The sequence below is a fragment of the Somniosus microcephalus genome, chromosome 2 (assembly GCF_052327205.1).
Source record: "Somniosus microcephalus isolate GS21.2 chromosome 2, FLI_Smic_1.0, whole genome shotgun sequence".
NCBI classification, from domain to species: Eukaryota; Metazoa; Chordata; class Chondrichthyes; order Squaliformes; family Somniosidae; genus Somniosus; species Somniosus microcephalus.
In genome coordinates this window covers 216,077,075-216,095,145 of record NC_140988.1, presented here as the reverse complement: position 1 = coordinate 216,095,145, position 18,071 = coordinate 216,077,075, and the positions used below count along the sequence as shown (strand labels likewise).

Genomic DNA, 18,071 nt, shown 5'->3' with positions numbered 1-18,071 from the left:
AGACCTTATGTTCCCCGGCATCTTTGGGAGGTTATTTGTGTCCTCCTTTGTGAAGACAGAACCAAAGTACAGGAAACTTTGTGATAATCGGCACCGACGGGACCGAGCTGTTGCCGATCTATCAAAACTGCCGGACATACCAGCGTTAATGTTGAAGCATACGGAGGTTTTCATCTCCGTATCTGACAACAAACACTGTTGCTTAGCAACAGCTTCTAAACAGTCGGCCCGTACCTTGGAAGCGTCTCTGTAGCTTAGCAACAGCTTCAGAGAGTTTTTCTAGAGCCTGACTGTTGAAAAAAAAAGCCACGAGAAGAAAAAAAACCTAACAAAACAGCTCCTGATTTCTGCCGGTAGATCGAGGTTTCTGGACATACAACCTCCGGATAAACGAAAGTCTCCTGTATGTATTTAATTGGTCTGCCATTTCTTTGTTCCCCATTATAAATTCCCCTGATTCTGACTGCAAGGGACCTACGCTTGACTTCACCAATCTTTTTCTCTTCACATATCTATAAAAGCTTTTACAGTCAGTTTTTATGTTCCCTGCTAGCTTACTCTCGTATTCTATTTTCCCCTTCTTAATTAATCCCTTTTTCTGGCCAATTTATATGTCCTCTCCTTGGATCTTATACTATCCCTAATTTCCCTTGCTAGCCACGGTTGAGTCACCTTTTTTGTTTTATTTTTATGCCAAACTGGGATGAACAAATTCTGTAGTTCATCCATGCGATCTTTGAATGTTTGCCATTGCCCATCCACCGTCAACCCTTTGAGTGACATTCCCCAATCAATCCTACCCAACTTGCGCCTCATACCATTGTAGTCTCCTTTATTTAAATTCAGGACCCTCGTCTGAGTCAACTATTTCACTCTCCATCTTAATGAAGAATTCTATCATATTATGATTGCTCCGACCCAAGGGGCCTCGCACAACAAGATTGCTAATTAATCCTTTCTCATTACATAATACCCAGTCTAAGATGGCCTGATCTCTAGTTGGTTCCTCGACATATTGGTCCAGGAAACCATCCCATAAACACTCCAGGAATTCCTCCTCCACAGTATTGTGACCAAAAGCTTGGTCCAAGAGGCAGGTTTTAAGGACCGTCTTTAAGGAGGAAAGAGCAGTAGAGTGGCGGAGAGGTTTAGGCAGGGAAGTCCAGAGCTTAGGGCCTCGGCACCCAATGGTGGAGTGATGAAAATCGGGGATGTACAAGTGGCCAGAATTGGAGGAGCGCAGATATCTGAGGGTTGTAGGGCTGGAGGAGATTACAAAGATAGGGAGTGGCGAGGCCATGGAGGGATTTGAAACAAGAATGCCAATTTTAAAAATGGAGTCGTTGCAGGACCGGAAGCCAATGTAAGACACCAAGCACAGGGGTGATGGTTGAACGGGACTTGATGCGAGTTAGGATATGGGCAGCAGAGTTTTGGATGAGCGCAAGTTTACAGAGTGTACAAGGTGGAAGGCCAGCCAGGAAAGCATTGGAATAGTCAAGTCTAGAAGTAACCAAGGCATGGATTCAGCAGCAGATGAGCTGACGCAGGGGCAGAGACGGGCGATGCTACGGAGGTGGAAGTAGACGGTCTTGGTGATGGAGGGAATATGAGGTCAGAAGCTCAGCTCCGGGTCAAATAGGACGCCATGGTTGCTAACAGTCTGGTTCAGGCTCAGGCAATGGCCAGGGAGAGGGACGGAATCGGTGGCTAGGGAACAGAATTTGTGGCGGGAATGGAAGACAATGGCTTTGGTCTTCCCAATATTTAACACAGTAAAACATCCCACGGCACTTCATAGGAGCATTATCGGACAAAAATCTGACACACAGCCAGAGAGAGAGATATTAGGACAGGTGACCAAAAGCTTAAATAAACATGAATGAAGATCAGGCAGCCAAAAATAAAGTTACGAATGGCAACTTTCAAATAGCTGTATATGCACAAACCTACATGTAAGAGTTGTTTGATGCTTTCACAGCCTTGAACTGACCTCTAGTATTAATGCTACATTTGCTTTCTCCCTACCCTCTACCTCCTTTAACAATTCATATCCTACTGCTGACTAAACACTTGCCTTATTCATAGGACAATACGAAAGCATGGAAAAGAAAAAAAGGACATTCAGCTTAGCAAGTCTAATGCTTCCACAAAAAAAATTATAGGCTACTCCACCCATTTAATCTCCTGACGAAGTTCTCAAATACTTTGATCCCCAGGGGTAGTGAAACAAATCTCTAGAATATATATAGAAAACACCATCAAAAACAAATCTCTCATCAGATTTCAAGGATAAAAAACCAAAGCTAACCAATTACATACAAGATAACATACATGATGCGGTTTGTTTCAAAGCAATAGCACATCAAGGGGTTGAGGTGACATTCTTAGCTTAGAGAACAAAGTATGGTTTAATTTATCAAAATCACCTCAACCCCAAAATGTACTAATGCCTAATAATATAAAGTGTATTATGAATATACCAACAATGATGCATTACTCGCTAGCAGTATTTTTGCCTTCAGTGTTAATGTCAACTCAACTAATTTAACAAGTAACACTTACCCCATGAAAGGAAATATAAAGAGGATGGAACAGTACACTGTGAAGAGCCGGGAAAGCCACATGGCAGCCTCCAGTTTGTTAGCCATCATGAATTGCTGAAAAACAGAACACAGATTTGTAAATGAATTATGGAGTAATATCAACAGAAACCACGCAATGCCAAAAACTCAGATAAATGTTCCCCCAGCAAACATCAAAAATACCATGTAGATGGTCAAGATTGACATATTAGCTAACTTCTGAAAAAAATTCCTCGCATTAGGTGAGGTAGTGTCTAACCAGGTCAACAGAAACCACATGCTATATTAGGAAGGGATGCACATCTACCAAATCATTAACTTCAATGTATTTGTTTCAAGTACTATAATTCCACCTGCTAATTAACTATGGATCAATGGCACTCCTGCTTAAGAATGTTGGATAAAGCTGCCACTCCAGCCTAAAGAGTTTCTATAAAGTAGCAGAATATACAATAGAGCACTGCAAATCCAAAAAGATAAAAGAAACGCAACAGGTCCAATGGCATCTGTAAAGACAACAGATGGGTAATATTTCAGGTGTATACCTTCATCAGAACTGGCCCATACACTAACCTATCTGTTCACTTTACACAAGTAGATAGAGATTTAATCAGCTACTGATCATTTCTCTTTGAACAAGAGCAACATCTTTAACTTAGTAAATGTCCACGGTTAAATTACGAGGAGAGATTACACAAACTATTGTATTCCCTGGAATTTAAAGATTAATGTGATTTGATTGAAGTTTTCAAGATATTAAAGGGAACTGAAAGGTAGACAGAGAAAATATTTCCGTTGGTTGGGGAATCTAGGACTAGGGGACATAGCCTAAAAATTAGAGCCAGGCCTTTCAGGAGTGAAGTTAGGAAACACTTCTACATGCAAAGGGTGGTAGAAGTTTGGAACTCTCTTCTGCAAACGGCAGTTGATGCTGGGTCCATTATTAATTTTAAATATGAGATTGAGAGTTGTTAACCAAAGGTATTAAGGGATATGGGGCAAAGGCAGGTATATGGAGTTAGGTCACGGATCAGCCATGAATTTATTGAATGGGGGAACAGGCTTAAGGGGTTAAATGACCTACTCTTGTTCCTATGGCGCTTAGGTGCTGATGGATCTGCTATATATTTTCTGTTTTGCAAACCCAAACACCAGTTTGAACTAAATCTAGTTCTGCTCCACTGTACATATATAGTTTTCAGAGTAACTCAAACTGTATTTAGGAATGTAAAGTAATAATTTTAAAAAATCAACTTTAAAAACACACAACAATCCATGGACAAATTATTCCAGTCAAGCAAACAATCATATTTTCAAAGGACACTTTCCTTTGTAAGATCTGATAAAATTTAGAAAACTCTACAAGCTTTTGTTTGAGACGGGTTTGGATTTATGAATTCAAGTGTACGTGAGCCTGAATAAATATACTCTTTAAACTGAAATTCCATTAGTACATCCACTGGCTTGTCCTGCAGCATACATTAGGATTGGTGACAGGCTTCAATAACATTATTTTCAGTACAGTTCTTTGACTGGAACCCTAAATAAGTGCATTATACAAAACAAGCTATTCTTACTAAAATAGTATGAGCATTAAATCACACTCAAGTAGCCTAGAAATTTTAAATAATTACTATCTTGTTTGCTTCTGCTGAGCTTGCAGATTCCGCTAACTAGAGAAAAGGGAGGACAAATAAACTAGAGCCGTCAGAAAGTCAGACACATCTGTATGAAGAAAAATGAAAAACATGGATGAAAAAAATGCACAAAAAATTAGCATACCCATTTCCAGTCACATTCTATCCCGCTTTGAGATGAAAACAGGGAATGGAGAAGAAATTCCATCATTTGTGTCAAACTGCTGGAATACCCTTATCATAGTGTTTCACAAGAAGCAAAGAAACAGAAGGCTGACATAACTTGAAAAGGTCAAAATGCTGGAAGTACTCCCATAAAGAGGTGGTAAACAGGTTAATAGCAAGAAATGCCAACGATAGGTAATACTTCTTTTCTTGTAAGTGTTAGTAAGTCAAATACAGAGACACTACATAGTATTTACAGCACAGAAACAGGCCATTTGGCCCAACAGGTCTATGCCGATGTTTATGCTCCAAACAAACCTTCATCTAACCCCATCAACATATTCTTCTATTCCTTTCTCCCCCATGCGTTTACCTAGCTTCCCCTTAAATGCATCTATGCTAGTTGCCTCAGCTACTCCTTGTGGTAGCGAGTTCCACATTCTAACTACTCTCTGGGTAAAGAGGTTTCTCCTGAATTCCCGACTGGATTTATTGGTGACTATCTTAAATTTATGGCCCTCAGTTCTGGTCTCGCCCGCAAGTGGAAACATCTTCTCTACGTCTAGCATAGAAACATAGAAGATAGGAGCAGGAGTAGGCCATTCGGCCCCTCGAGCCTGCTCCGCCACTCAATGCGATCATGGCTGATCATCCAAATTCAGTACCCGGTCCCTGCTTTCTCCCCATACCCATTGATCCCTTTAGCCTTAAGAAATATATCCAACTCCTTCTTGAATATATTTAATGAATTGGCCTCTACTGCCTTCTGTGGTAGAGAATTCCACAGGTTCACCACTCTCTGGGTGAAGAAATTCCTCCTCATTTCTGTCCTAAATGGCCTACCCCTTATCCTCAGACTGTGACCCCTGGTTCTGGACTCCCCGGCCATCGGGAACATCCTTCCTGCATCTAGTCTGTCTAGTCCTGTTAGAATTTTATAAGTTTCAATGAGATCCCCTCTCATTCTTCTGAACTCCAGCGAGTACAAGCCCAATCGACCCAATCTCTCCTCATACGTCATTCCTGCCATCCCAGGTATCAGCCTGGTGACTCTTCGCTGCACTCCCTCCATGGCAAGAACATCCTTCCTCAGATAAGGCGACCAAAATTGCACACAATACTCAAGATGTGGTCTCACCAAGGCCCTGTACAACTGCAGCAAGACATCCTTGTTCCTGTACTCAAACCCTCTCGCTACAAAGGCCAACATACCATTTGCCTTCTTAACCACCTGCTGCACCTGCATGCTTACCTTCAGCGACTGGTGTACAAGGACACCCAGGTCTCGTTACACTTCCCCTTCTCCCAATTTATTGCCAGTCAGATAATAATCTGCCTTCCTGTTTTTGCCACCAAAGTGGATAACCTCACATTTATCCACGTTATATTGCATCTGCCATGCTTCTGCCCAATCACCCAACCTATCCAAATCATACTGGAGTTTCTCTGCATCCTCCTCACAGCACACACGCCCACCCAGCTTTGTGTCGTCTGCAAATTTGGAGATATTACATCTAGTTCCCTTGTCTAGATCATTAATATATATTGTGAAATAGCCGAGGTCCAAGGACTGATCCCTGCGGTACCCCACTAGTCACTGCCTGCCACTTGGAAAAAGACCCGTTTATTCCAACTCTTTGCTTTCTGTCTGCCAACCAGTTCTCTATCCAAGTCAATACCTTACCCCCAATCCCATGTGCCTTAACTTTACATGCTAATCTCTTATGCGGGACCTTATCAAAAGCCTTCTGAAAGTCCAAGTACACCACATCCACTGGTTCTCCCTTATCTATTTTACCAGTTACATCCTCAAAAAATACCAGTAGATTAGTCAAGCACGATTTACCTTTTGTAAATACATGTTGACTTTGTCCGATCCTGTCACTGTTTTCCAAGTGCTCTGCTATTACATCTTTTGGACTCTAGCATTTTCCCTACTAGCGATGTAATTCCCCGTTTTCTCTCTACCACCTTTTTTGAATAGTGGGGTAACATTAGCTACCCTCCAATCCATGGGTACTGTTCCAGATTCCATCGAATGTTGGAAAATGATCAGCAATGCATCTACTATTTCTAGGGCCACTCCTATCAAACCCTTTCAGACCTGTATTAGGCCACCCCTCAGTCTCCCCAGCCTGTTCAATCTTTCCTGATGGGTATAGCCTCTCAGTTCTGGTATCATTTCAGTCAATCTTTTTTGCACCTTCTCCAGTGCCTCTGCTTTTTATAATATGGAGACCAGAACTGTTCACAATATTCCAAGTGTGGTCTAACCAAGGTTCTATATAAGTTTAACATAACTTCTCTGCTTTTCAATTCTACCCCTCTAGAAATGAACCCCAGTGCTTTGCTGGCTTTTTTTTTTTTATGGCCTTATTAACCTGCGTCGCTCCTTTTAGTGATTTGTGTATCTGTACCCCTCCAGATCCCTCTGTTCTTCTACCCCATTTAGACATTTATTTTCTAAGGAGTATGTGGCCTTCTTATTCTTCCTACCAAAATGTACCACCTCATACTTATCTATATTGAAGTCCATTTGCCAATTACATGCCCATTCTGCAAGTTTATTAATGTCTTCCTGTATTTTGTCGCTGTCCTCCTCTGTATTAACTACACCCCCAATTTGGTGTCATCTGCAAATTTTGAAATTGTACTTCAGATTCCCAAGTTCAAATCGTTTATGTAAATGGTGAACAACAGTGATGCCAGCACGAATCCTTGTGGAACGCCACTTCCTGCCTTTTGCCAGTCTGAGTAATTGAGACATAATTGTTCAAACATCTGTCTGCGATTAGAGAGGAGAAAAATGATTGGAAGAACCAAAGAAAAAATGCCCAAAGGGGAATTAGATACTGGTAAAGCTCTAGTGAATGATTTCAATTTCAGAGTAGTGGACAATCCTGTGGACACAGGTAGAGTTTTGTGAAACTGACAAAAGGACCCTGCTTATTCTCAAATCAAGCAGAATATATTTCTTCCTGAAACTGGACTGCCAACCATGATCATGCCAGAGTTGTACACTCACAAAGGTTTCCTCGACAGCACCTCCCAAACCTGCGACCTCTATCACTTAGAAGGACAAGGGCAGCAGGCACACAGGAACACGATCACCTGCATGTTATACACATCCTGACTTGGAAATATATCGCTGTTCCTTCATCGTCGCTGGATCAAAATCCTGGAACTTCCTCCCTAACAGCACATGGACTGCAGTGGTTCAAGAAGGCAGGTCACCACCATCTTCTCAAGGGCAATTAGGGATGGGCTATAAATGCACTCTGAAAGCTTTGCTGGTTTCCCAGATATGCGCACAATTGATATTTTCGCGCTGTGACTGGTACTTGAATATTCAAAATATCAGATCTCCTGTGGCATTGCTCACAGTTCAGTCAGAGGGTTCTCCATTTTCTAACAACAGTGGTGTTATGAACAGTGCAATAGGGAAAGTATTAGAGTAAATGCAAGTCTTACGAGAACTGTGCATCCTATGGAGGTGTTCTATATTATACATAAAAGATGCCTTGTGGCATTGTACGCAGGTAGTTCAGACATGTACTGGTTTAAAATGATTTATCTGCATATGAGTTAGAAACATTATGAGATCATTCATTAGTCTTTTGGGTGAGGAATTAAATGTACATAGTAATGAATTGATCAAATGAAGTGCTTGAATAAATGAATGAAATAAAATCAGATTTATTGCCTTCTTGCAGGGAGGGGGATTCAACGAACTTGAGTGAATTGACATTTTGGCTGGAGTGGGATTTTAAATGAAATATAGCATTTATTAAATTACTGACATTTGTTACCTTGCCTTAGGTGTATTCTAGCAATAAATAAGTTCAGGTTCATGAATTGAGATATATGAGAGAGAATGGGGTGAACTAAATCATAAATTGATAAATAGATAAAAACAAAGTCTTGCAGAAGAGAAGAAACTTGGTAATGAACTAATAATTAAATAAAATCAAGGGGGTGGAGAAGGAGGATTAGGATAGGGGGGGGCGGGGGCGTGTAGAGATACTTTTTGCTATCCACAACTTTCTTGTGGACAACTGCATTGATATCTTGGCTCTGATGTAAACTTGGCTCACAGGTGGCGACACCTTGCCCCTTACTGAAGCCACTCCACCTGGCTATATTTTTAACACTTGCCCCACACATACCGCTGTAGTGGCAATGTAGCCCTTATCGTCAAATTGCATCTTGATCTCTCCCCCTACTCACCTTGTTCCACCCCACTCACCTCTCCTTTATAATCATGACCCCAAGGTCCACCCCAAGTTTCGCCCCGAGATACCCTCCCTCCTTTCCTCACTCAGCCTCTGCACTGAGCAACTCCTCATCCTTGGTAATGTCAACCTTGATCTCAACTCACCTTGCTCTCTCTCCTGATTTCATTGCCCTCCTGTCCTCCCTTAACCTCTCCCTCCATATAAACTCCCTTACCCATATTCAGTCACCCCTTCAAATTTGCCATCTCATGGCCTCTCTACTCTTATTGTTATGTCCCCATGAGACCTTTAGTATTGTGTTTTGTCTCCCCCTAGTGGTTTTACTACTTACCTCCTTATTGTTGATTTATGTCATGTGACATGATGAGAAAGTGAAAGTAAAACACAACCACGAGGGAGCCCAGAATTCATGGCTGGCGATGTATACAGTATCTAACGCCATCCTTCCCAGTTTCCCCCTTTGACTGGCATTGTCTGTAAGTAGCCTTTTATCAGATGTCTTTATGTTTGATCTATGTCATCATTTCTTGATATTTTTGTGGCCAGATGAGTTAAAATATTGCACTTTGTGGAGTTTCCATGTGGCTGGCTATTAGTCTTTCTCCTGGCATTCATGTGTTAGACCTTTGATTGTTGTATCAGATTTACCTCAAATTGTAATAGAACCGTCGAGTTATAGTGGTAACGTTTTGTTCTACTATCCTAGATTTATTTTGTGTATTCAGATCGGGACTGTAATATCAATCGGCCTTATTTGATGTTGTAATTTCTTGCTCTCTTGTAGTTTCACCATGTCATTAAACTGGATTAAAAGTAACAACGCCTCCTGTTTGGTGATGAGGGTTTAGCTGTCTGTCGAATCATAGTCGTGAGGAGGACAGAACACTTATTATCTCAATTGCAGACATGGCCATCTCCAGCCACTTCCTTGTATCTTTCACACCCTCATCCCCTACCCTTTCCAACTCCACTTCCTTCTGCACCTGCTGCTGGAAAAGACTCTCCCCCAAGTCACTTACAAATACCCAACTGCCTGTCCTCTGGCCTTCTAGTCGTCACCATATTCAGCAGCTATCAATCTGCTCAACCACTCCCTCACCTCCACCTTTGATGCCCTTGTCCTCAGTAAACCTTTACTGTCTCCTAACATGGTCGTTCCACCTCGTTTGACCCCCACCTCAAGTCCAAGGGGCAGACTGGAGCATATCTGGCACACAGCTGATTTAGCCATCCATCATCAGAACTGGCTGGATCAAATCAATCAGTATTGGGCCCTCACCTCTGCCAAAACCGACCATAACCCCAGGATCATCCCGGAGAGGAAAGATAACCCCAGTTTCTTTTCTCCATCCTCACCGCAAACAAGTGCAAACAGCCCACGGACTTCTTTGTCACTAAGATTGAGATGGCGTCACGTGCGGCACAGTGGTAGTGCTCTCGCATTGTCAGAAGGTCGTGGGTTCAAGCTGCACTCCAGAGACTTAAGAACATAATCCAGACTGATACTTCAGTGCTGTACTGAGAGAGTGGGGCAATGTCAGAAGTGACATCTTTCAGATGAGGTGTTAAATCGATGCCCCAACTGCCCGCTCAGGTGGCTGTAAAAGATTCTACTGCACTATTCGAAGAGCAGCAAGGGAGTTCTCCCGGTGTTCTAGCCAACACTTATCCCTCAATGAACACCTAAACAGATGTTCTGGTTAATGATTTCATTGCTGTTTGTGGGACCTTGCTGCGTGCAAATTGACCTCCCACAATTTAGTTGTAAAGCGACTTTCAACATCCTGAGGCCATGAAAGGCGCGATATAAACACAAGTTCTTTTTTCTATATATTCAGGTGAGACGTTAAACCAAGGCCCCAACTCCACTCTCAGGTGGACAGCAACGTTCCCGCTAAGCTGCACAGCCACGCAGCAGTCTAGAGGTCCCGTGCAGGTGCGAAAATTTGAATGGGCCGCGCAGCCAGTTAAAGGGACCACGCACCAAAACAAATAAGAGGTAACATTAGTGGACAGCCTCTGTTGCTTCGCCCCTTACCCTTGCCCAACAAGCCAAACTTTTCCCCAGGCTCCCTCCTACCCTAGCCCTGACCTTGATCTTTCTCTATCTCCCCTATTGCCCTCTCCAAGATCATCTTATCCATGAGATTCACCTCCTGTTCCTTTGACCCCCAATCCCACTAAGTGCTGACAACCAACTTCCATTCCCTGCTCCCATCCTAGCTGGCATTGTAAATGGTGCCCTGTTCTCTCCCCCTCCCTTTCAAAACCACCATCATTAAAAACCCACTCTCAATCCCTCTGTCCTTGTAAACAACCTTCTCCAACTTCTGTTTTCTCTACAAAGTCCTTGTTCCCGCAACTCAATATTTAGAATTTCTCCAATCAGGTTACTGCCCCTGCCACATCACTAAAACACCCCTAAAGTCACAGACTTCCTGTGTGACTGGGACCAAGGTGCACTATCCCTTCTCATCCTCCTCCATCTCTCTGCAGCATTTTACATGGTCAACCACACCATCGTCCTCCAATGAGTGAGCACCATTGTCCAGCTCAGTGAGGCTGCCCTTGCTTGGTTCCACTCTCACCTAGCCAATCGTAGCCAGAGCATCTCCAGCAATGGCTTCTCTACCTGCCTCTACACAGTTACCTCCCGAATCACCCAAGGATCTATCCCTGACCCTCGCCAATTCCCCATGGCACCATCATCTGCAGGTATGGGGTCAGCTTCTAGGTGTATGCTGATGGCACCCAGCTCTACCTCCCCACTACCTCTCTTGACCCGTTAACCGTTAGATAGTTGAAGCTGGACAGCGTGGAATCAACCAGGAAGTGTACAATATCTTGTTAACTGTTAGATAGCCTTAACGTCATCAACGGTTATCAACATATCAATTGCATGGTTTGACAATTGATTAGAGGGAATTCACATTCAATTCCAGGCAAACAAGGACGCATTGTCTGTGTAATATGCTGTGACGATAACAGAAACCTGGCTGGGAATATGATGTCATGGCGATGACGGAGACTAGGCTCAAAAAAAAGGGCAGGATCTAAATTATAAGGCCATGGTGTGGAGATGCCAGAGTTGGACTGGGGTGGACAAATGTAAGAAGTCACACAACACCAGGTTATAGTCCAACAGTTTTATTTGAAATCACGAGCTTTCGGAGCACTGCTCCTTCGTCAGGTGAAGTGGAGAGATGCATAAAGACACAGCTTATATAGTCAGAGAATAATGCCAGATGATTACAGGTAATCTTTCTAACTGCCATTTATCACACCTCGGCAGAGAGATAATCACAGCGATCAATGGTGTTAATTGTGTCCAAACAGGTTAGTCAGGAAAACATTACATCAAAGAACAATGAGGTGGGGTCACAAGGGGTCAAATGTTGCAGATGCTGGGGTCTGTATGAAAAACAAAAAACAGACAAAAAAACATTTATTTTGCTGGAAATCACAGCAGGTCTGGCCGCATCGGTGTAGAGAGAACAAGCCAACGACGACTCGAGTCTGGGTGACCCTACGTCAGGTGGGGTTACATGTAGCGTGACATGAACCCAAGATCGCGGTTGAGGCCGTCCTCATGAGTGCAGAACTTGGCTATCAGTTTCTGCTCGACGATTTTGCGTTGTCGTGTGTCTCGAAGGCCGCCTTGGAGAATGCTTACCCGAAGATCGGAGGCTGAATGTCCTTGACTGCTGAAGTGTTCCCCGACTGGGAGGGAACACTCCTGCCTGGCGATTGTTGCGCGGTGTCCGTTCATCCGTTGTCGCAGTGTCTGCATGGTCTCGCCGATGTACCATGCTCCGGGGCATCCTTTCCTGCAACGTATGAGGTAGACAACGTTGGCCGAGTCACATGAGTATGTACCTGGTGGGTGGTGTCCTCACGTGTGACACAACCAACAGAGTACCCTTCGTCGTCCAGTACTTCCCCGGAGCGGAGAAACTACGCCATGTTCTTCGCAGCCTTCAACATGTCATCGATGACGACGAACACCTCGCTAAGGCCATCCCCACGCCTCCACTACTCGCCTTCAAACAGCCGCCTAACCTCAAACAGACCATCGTTCGCAGCAAATTACCCAGCTTTCAGGAGAACAGTGACCACGACACCACACAACCCTGCCACGGCAACCTCTGCAAGACATGCCAGATCATCAACACAGATACCATCATCACACGTGAGGACACCACCCACCAGGTACATGGTACATACTCATGTGACTCAGCCAACGTTGTCTACCTCATACGTTGCAGGAAAGGATGCCCCGGAGCATGGTACATCGGCGAGACCATGCAGACACCGCACAACAATCGCCAGGCAGGAGCGTTCCCTCCCAGTCGGGGAACACTTCAGCAGTCAAGGACATTCAGCCTCCGATCTTCGGGTAAGCATTCTCCAAGGCGGCCTTCGAGACACACAACGCAAAATCGTCGAGCAGAAACTGATAGCCAAGTTCCGCACTCATGAGGACGGCCTCAACCGCGATCTTGGGTTCATGTCACGCTACATGTAACCCCACCTGACGTAGGGTCACCCAGACTCGAGTCGTCGTTGGCTTGTTCTCTCTACACCGATGCGGCCAGACCTGCTGTGATTTCCAGCAAAATAAATGTTTTTTTGTCTGTTTTTTGTTTTTCATACAGACCCCAGCATCTGCAACATTTGACCCCTTGTGACCCCACCTCATTGTTCTTTGATGTAATGTTTTCCTGACTAACCTGTTTGGACACAATTAACACCATTGATCGCTGTGATTATCTCTCTGCCGAGGTGTGATAAATGGCAGTTAGAAAGATTACCTGTAATCATCTGGCATTATTCTCTGACTATATAAGCTGTGTCTTTATGCATCTCTCCACTTCACCTGATGAAGGAGCAGCACTCCGAAAGCTTGTGATTTCAAATAAAACTGTTGGACTATAACCTGGTGTTGTGTGACTTCTTACATAAATTATATAAGGATATGAGGTGTTCAGGAAAGAAAGGAGGTGGGGTGGCAGTATTGATTAAGGAGAATATTACAGCGCTGGAGAGAGGATACCCTTGAGGGGTCAAGGACAGAATCTAATTGGTTAGAGTTAAGAAACAATAGAGGTGCCATTACACTACTAGGTGTATTCTATAGGTCACCAACTAGTGGGAAGGATATAGAGGAGCAAATTTGCAGGGAAATTAGAGAGATGCAAGAACTATAAAGTAGTGAAAAGGGGGACTTCAATTATCCTAATATAGACTGGGATAGTAATAGTATAAAGGGCAGAGAGGGGGAAGAATTTCTGTAGCGTGTTCAGGAGAACTTTCTTGATCAGTATGTTTCCGACCCAATGAGGAAGGAGGCATTGCTGGATCTGATTCTGGGGACTGAGGTCGTTCAAGTGGAGCAAGGGTCAGTAGGGGGACATTTAGGAAACAGTGATCATAGTATCATAAGGTTCGATTAACTATGGAAAAGGACAAGGAGCAATCTAGAGTAAAAATACTTAATTGGAGAAGGGCCAATTTCAGTGGGTCGAGAACAGATCTAGCCCGGGTAAATTGGAACCAAAGATTGGCAGGCAAAACTGTAATCATACAATGGGCTGCCTTTAAAGAGATGGTTTGGGTACAGTTGAGGTACATTCCCATGAGGGGGAAAGGTAGAGCAACCAAAGCCAGAGATCCCTGGATGACGAAAGAGATAAGAGAGTAAGATGAAGCAGAAAAAGGGGGCGTATGACAGATGTTAGGTTGCAAATACAAGTGAGAACCAAGCTGATATAGAAAGTGCAGAGGGGGAGTGAAAAAGGAAATAAGAGGGGCAAAGAGAGAGTAAGAGAGTACACTGGCAGCTAACATAAAAGGGAATTCAAAAGTCTTCTATAGGCATATAAATAGTAAACGGGTAGTAAGAGGGGTAGGGCCAATTAGGGAACAAAAAGGAGACGCACACACAGAGGCCGAGGGAATGGCTAAGGTACTAAATGAGTGCTTTGCATCTGTCTTTACCAAGGAAGAAGATGCTGCCAAAGTCATAGTGAAAGAGGAGGTAGTTGACATACTGGATGGGCTAAAAATTGATAAAGAGCACGTACTAGAAAGGCTGGCTGCACTTAAAGTAGGTAAGTCAGCAGGACTGGATGGGATGCAACCTAGGATGCTGAGGGAAGTAAAGGTGGAAATTGTGGAGATACTGGCCATAATCTTCCAATCCTCCTTAGATACAGGGGTGGTGCCAGAGGACTGGAGAATTGCAATGTTACACCCTTGTTCAAAAAAGCCATGATGTGGAGATGCCAGTGTTGGACTGGGGTGGACAAATGTAGGAAGTCACAACACCAGGTTATAGTCCAACAGCTTTATTTGAAATCACAAGCTTTCGGAGCGCTGCTCCTTCGTCAGAAGCACCTGACGAAGGAGCAGCGCTCTGAAAGCTTGTGATTTCAAATAAAGCTGTTGGACTATAACCTGGTGTTGTGTGACTTCCTACATTTGTTCAAAAAAGGATGCAAGGATAAACCCAGCAACTACAGGCCAGTCAGTTTAACCTCAGTGGTGGGGGAGCTTTTAGAAACGATAATCTGGGATAAAATTAACAGTCACTTGGACAAGTGTGGATTAATTAAGGAAAGCCAGCACAGATGTGTTAAAGACAAATCATGTTTAACTAACTCGATTGAGTTTTTTGATGAGGTAACAGAGAGGGTTGATGAGGGCAATGCAGTTGATGTGGTGTACATGGACTTCAAAAAGGCGTTTGATAAAATACCACATAATAGCCTTGCCAGCAAAGTCGAAGCCCATGAAATAAAAGGGACAGTGGCAGCTTGAATACGAAATTGCCTCAGTGACAGAAAACAGAGAGTAGTGGTGAACATTTTTTTTTTTCCGGACTGGAGGAAGATAGACAGTGGTGTTCCCCAGGGGTCGGTACTAGGACCACTGCTTTTCTTGATGTATATTAATGACTTGGACTTGGGGGTACAGGGTACAATTTCAAAATTTTCAGATGATACAAAACTTGGAAGTACAGTGAACAGTGAGGAGGATAGTGATATACTTCAGGAGGACGTAGACAGGCTGGTGAAATTCAACACAGAAAAGTAAGAAATGATACACTTTGGTAGGAAGAACGAGGAGAGGCAATATAAACTAAAGGGTACAATTCTAAAGGGGGGGTGCATGAACAGCGAGAGCTGGGCGTATATGTGCACAAATCGTTGAAGGAGGCAGGGCAGGTTGAGAAAGTGGTTAAAAAAGCATATGGGATTCTGGGCTTTATAAATAGAGGCATAGAGTACAAAACAAGGAAGTTATGATGAACCCTTATAAAACACTGGTTCAGCCTCAGCTGGAGTATTGTGTCCAATTCTGGGCACCGCAATTTAGGAAGGATGTGAAGGCCTTAGAGAGGGCGCAGAAAAGATTTACAAGAATGGTTCCAGGGATGAATTGTACAGGGCCTTGGTGAGACCACATCTTGGGTATTGTGTGCAGTTTTTGTCGCCTTATCTGAGGAAGGATGTTCTTGCCATGGAGGGAGTTCAGCGAAGATTCACCAGGCCGATGCCTGGGATGGCAGGAATGACGTATGAGGAGAGATTGGGTCGATTGGGCTTATACTCGCTGGAGTTTAGAAAAATGAGGGGATCTCATTGAAACTTATAAAATTCCGACAGGACTGGACAGACTGGATGCAGGATGTTCCCGATGGTCGGGGAGTCCAGAACCAGGGGTCACAGTCTAAGGATAAGGGGTAAGCCATTTAGGACAGAAATGAGGAGGAATTTCTTCACCCAGAGAGTGGTGAACCTGTGGAATTCTCTACCACAGAAGGCAGTAGAGACCAATTCATTAAATATATTCAAGAAGGAGTTGGATATATTTCTTAAGGCTAAAGGGATCAAGGGGTATGGGGAGAAAGCAGGGACAGGGTACTGAATGTGGATGATCAACCATGATCGCATTGAATGGCGGAGCAGGCTCAAGGGGCCGAATGGCCTACTCCTGCTCCTATGTTTCTATGAGGGGCTTCAGTTACATGGATAGACTGGAGAAGCTGGGGTTGTTCTCCTGAGAGCAGAGAAGGTTGAGAGGAGATTTGATAGAGGTGTTCAAAATCATGAGGAGTCTATAGACTGAGTAGATAGAGAGAAACTGTTCCCATTGGTGGAAGGGTCAAGAATCAGAGGACACAGATTTAAGGTGATTGGCAGAAGAACCAAAGGCGGCATGAGGAAAAAAAAATTTACGCAGCAAGTGGTTATGTTCTGGAATATACTGCCTAAAAGGGTGGTGGAGACAGATTCAATCGTGGCTTTCAAAAGCAAACTGGGTAAGTACCTGAAGGAAAAGAATTTGCAGGGCTACGGGCAAAGGACGGGGGAGTGAAGCTAGTTGAAGTGCTCTTGCAGAGAGCTGGCACAGGTACGACGGGCCAAATGGCCTCCTTCTGTGCTGTAACCATTTGATGATTTTATTAATGGCTGGTTGAAACTAGACAGGGTATAGCCAGTGGGTTTTGGCTGATGCAAGAATATGCATTCACCACAGAACTATAAGGAAAAGGGTATAAGTGTAAGAGCACAAACAGAATGAAACACATATTTTTGAATAAGACCTTCCATGCTGTACTGTTGTCCAGAAGGTCAGGTAATACCAACCTTGAATCTGTTTAATTAATACTGTAGGTAATATTTAACAATGGTTTACTAAGCCAAAAAAAGCTGGTCAAAAATAACAGCTAGCAATAAAATCATGGACTTTTGGAGAAAGCATCTCTCCTGAGACAGGCTTTGATTATGCAACTCCGAGCATCATGCAGTGGCACAGCTCTCTAGTGCACTGATCTGCACCCAAACCTAGACAGCCTGGAATTATTATATAGGCTGCATATAGGACGAATGTGAAACCAATTACTAATGGGGGTTTCTCTGCTCTGGTTATTAAGCACTCAGGAACCAGACTACATAGGCTATATACAGCACAGAAACAGGCCATTCGGTCCAACCAATCCATTTGATTTCTTGGTCACTATCTTTATATTGATGGCCTCTAGTTTTGCTCTTCCCCACAAGTGGAAACGTTCTGTATCCACTCTAATCGAAACCCTTCATAATTTTAAAGACCTCTATTATGCCACCCCTCAGCCTTCTCTTTTCAAGAGAAATGAATTCTAGCCTGTTCATCCGATCCTGATAGGTATAACCCCACAGTTCTGGTATCATCCTTGTAAATCTTTTTTGCACCCTCTCCAGTGCCTCTATGTCCTTTTTATAATATGGTGACCACAACTGTACACAGTAATTAAAGTGTGGTCTAACCAAGGTTCAATACAAGTTTAGCATAACTTCTCTACTTTTCAATTCTATCCCTCTAGAAATAAACCTCTACTGCTTGGTTTGCTTTTGTTATGGCCTTATGGTCCTGTGTCGCAACTTTTAGTGATTTGTGTAATTGTA

General features: G+C 43.5%; 1 protein-coding gene across 1 annotated transcript in view; it reads right to left on the bottom strand.

Annotated features, from left to right (window-relative positions):
• tmem33 (transmembrane protein 33) overlaps positions 1-18,071 on the bottom strand; it is a 66,927-nt gene that overhangs the window by 36,019 nt on the left and 12,837 nt on the right. The window contains exon 3 of the mRNA XM_085969312.1: positions 2,566-2,660. Within this exon, the coding sequence (XP_085825438.1) occupies positions 2,566-2,660 (95 nt within the window). The remainder of the gene's footprint in view (positions 1-2,565; positions 2,661-18,071) is intronic.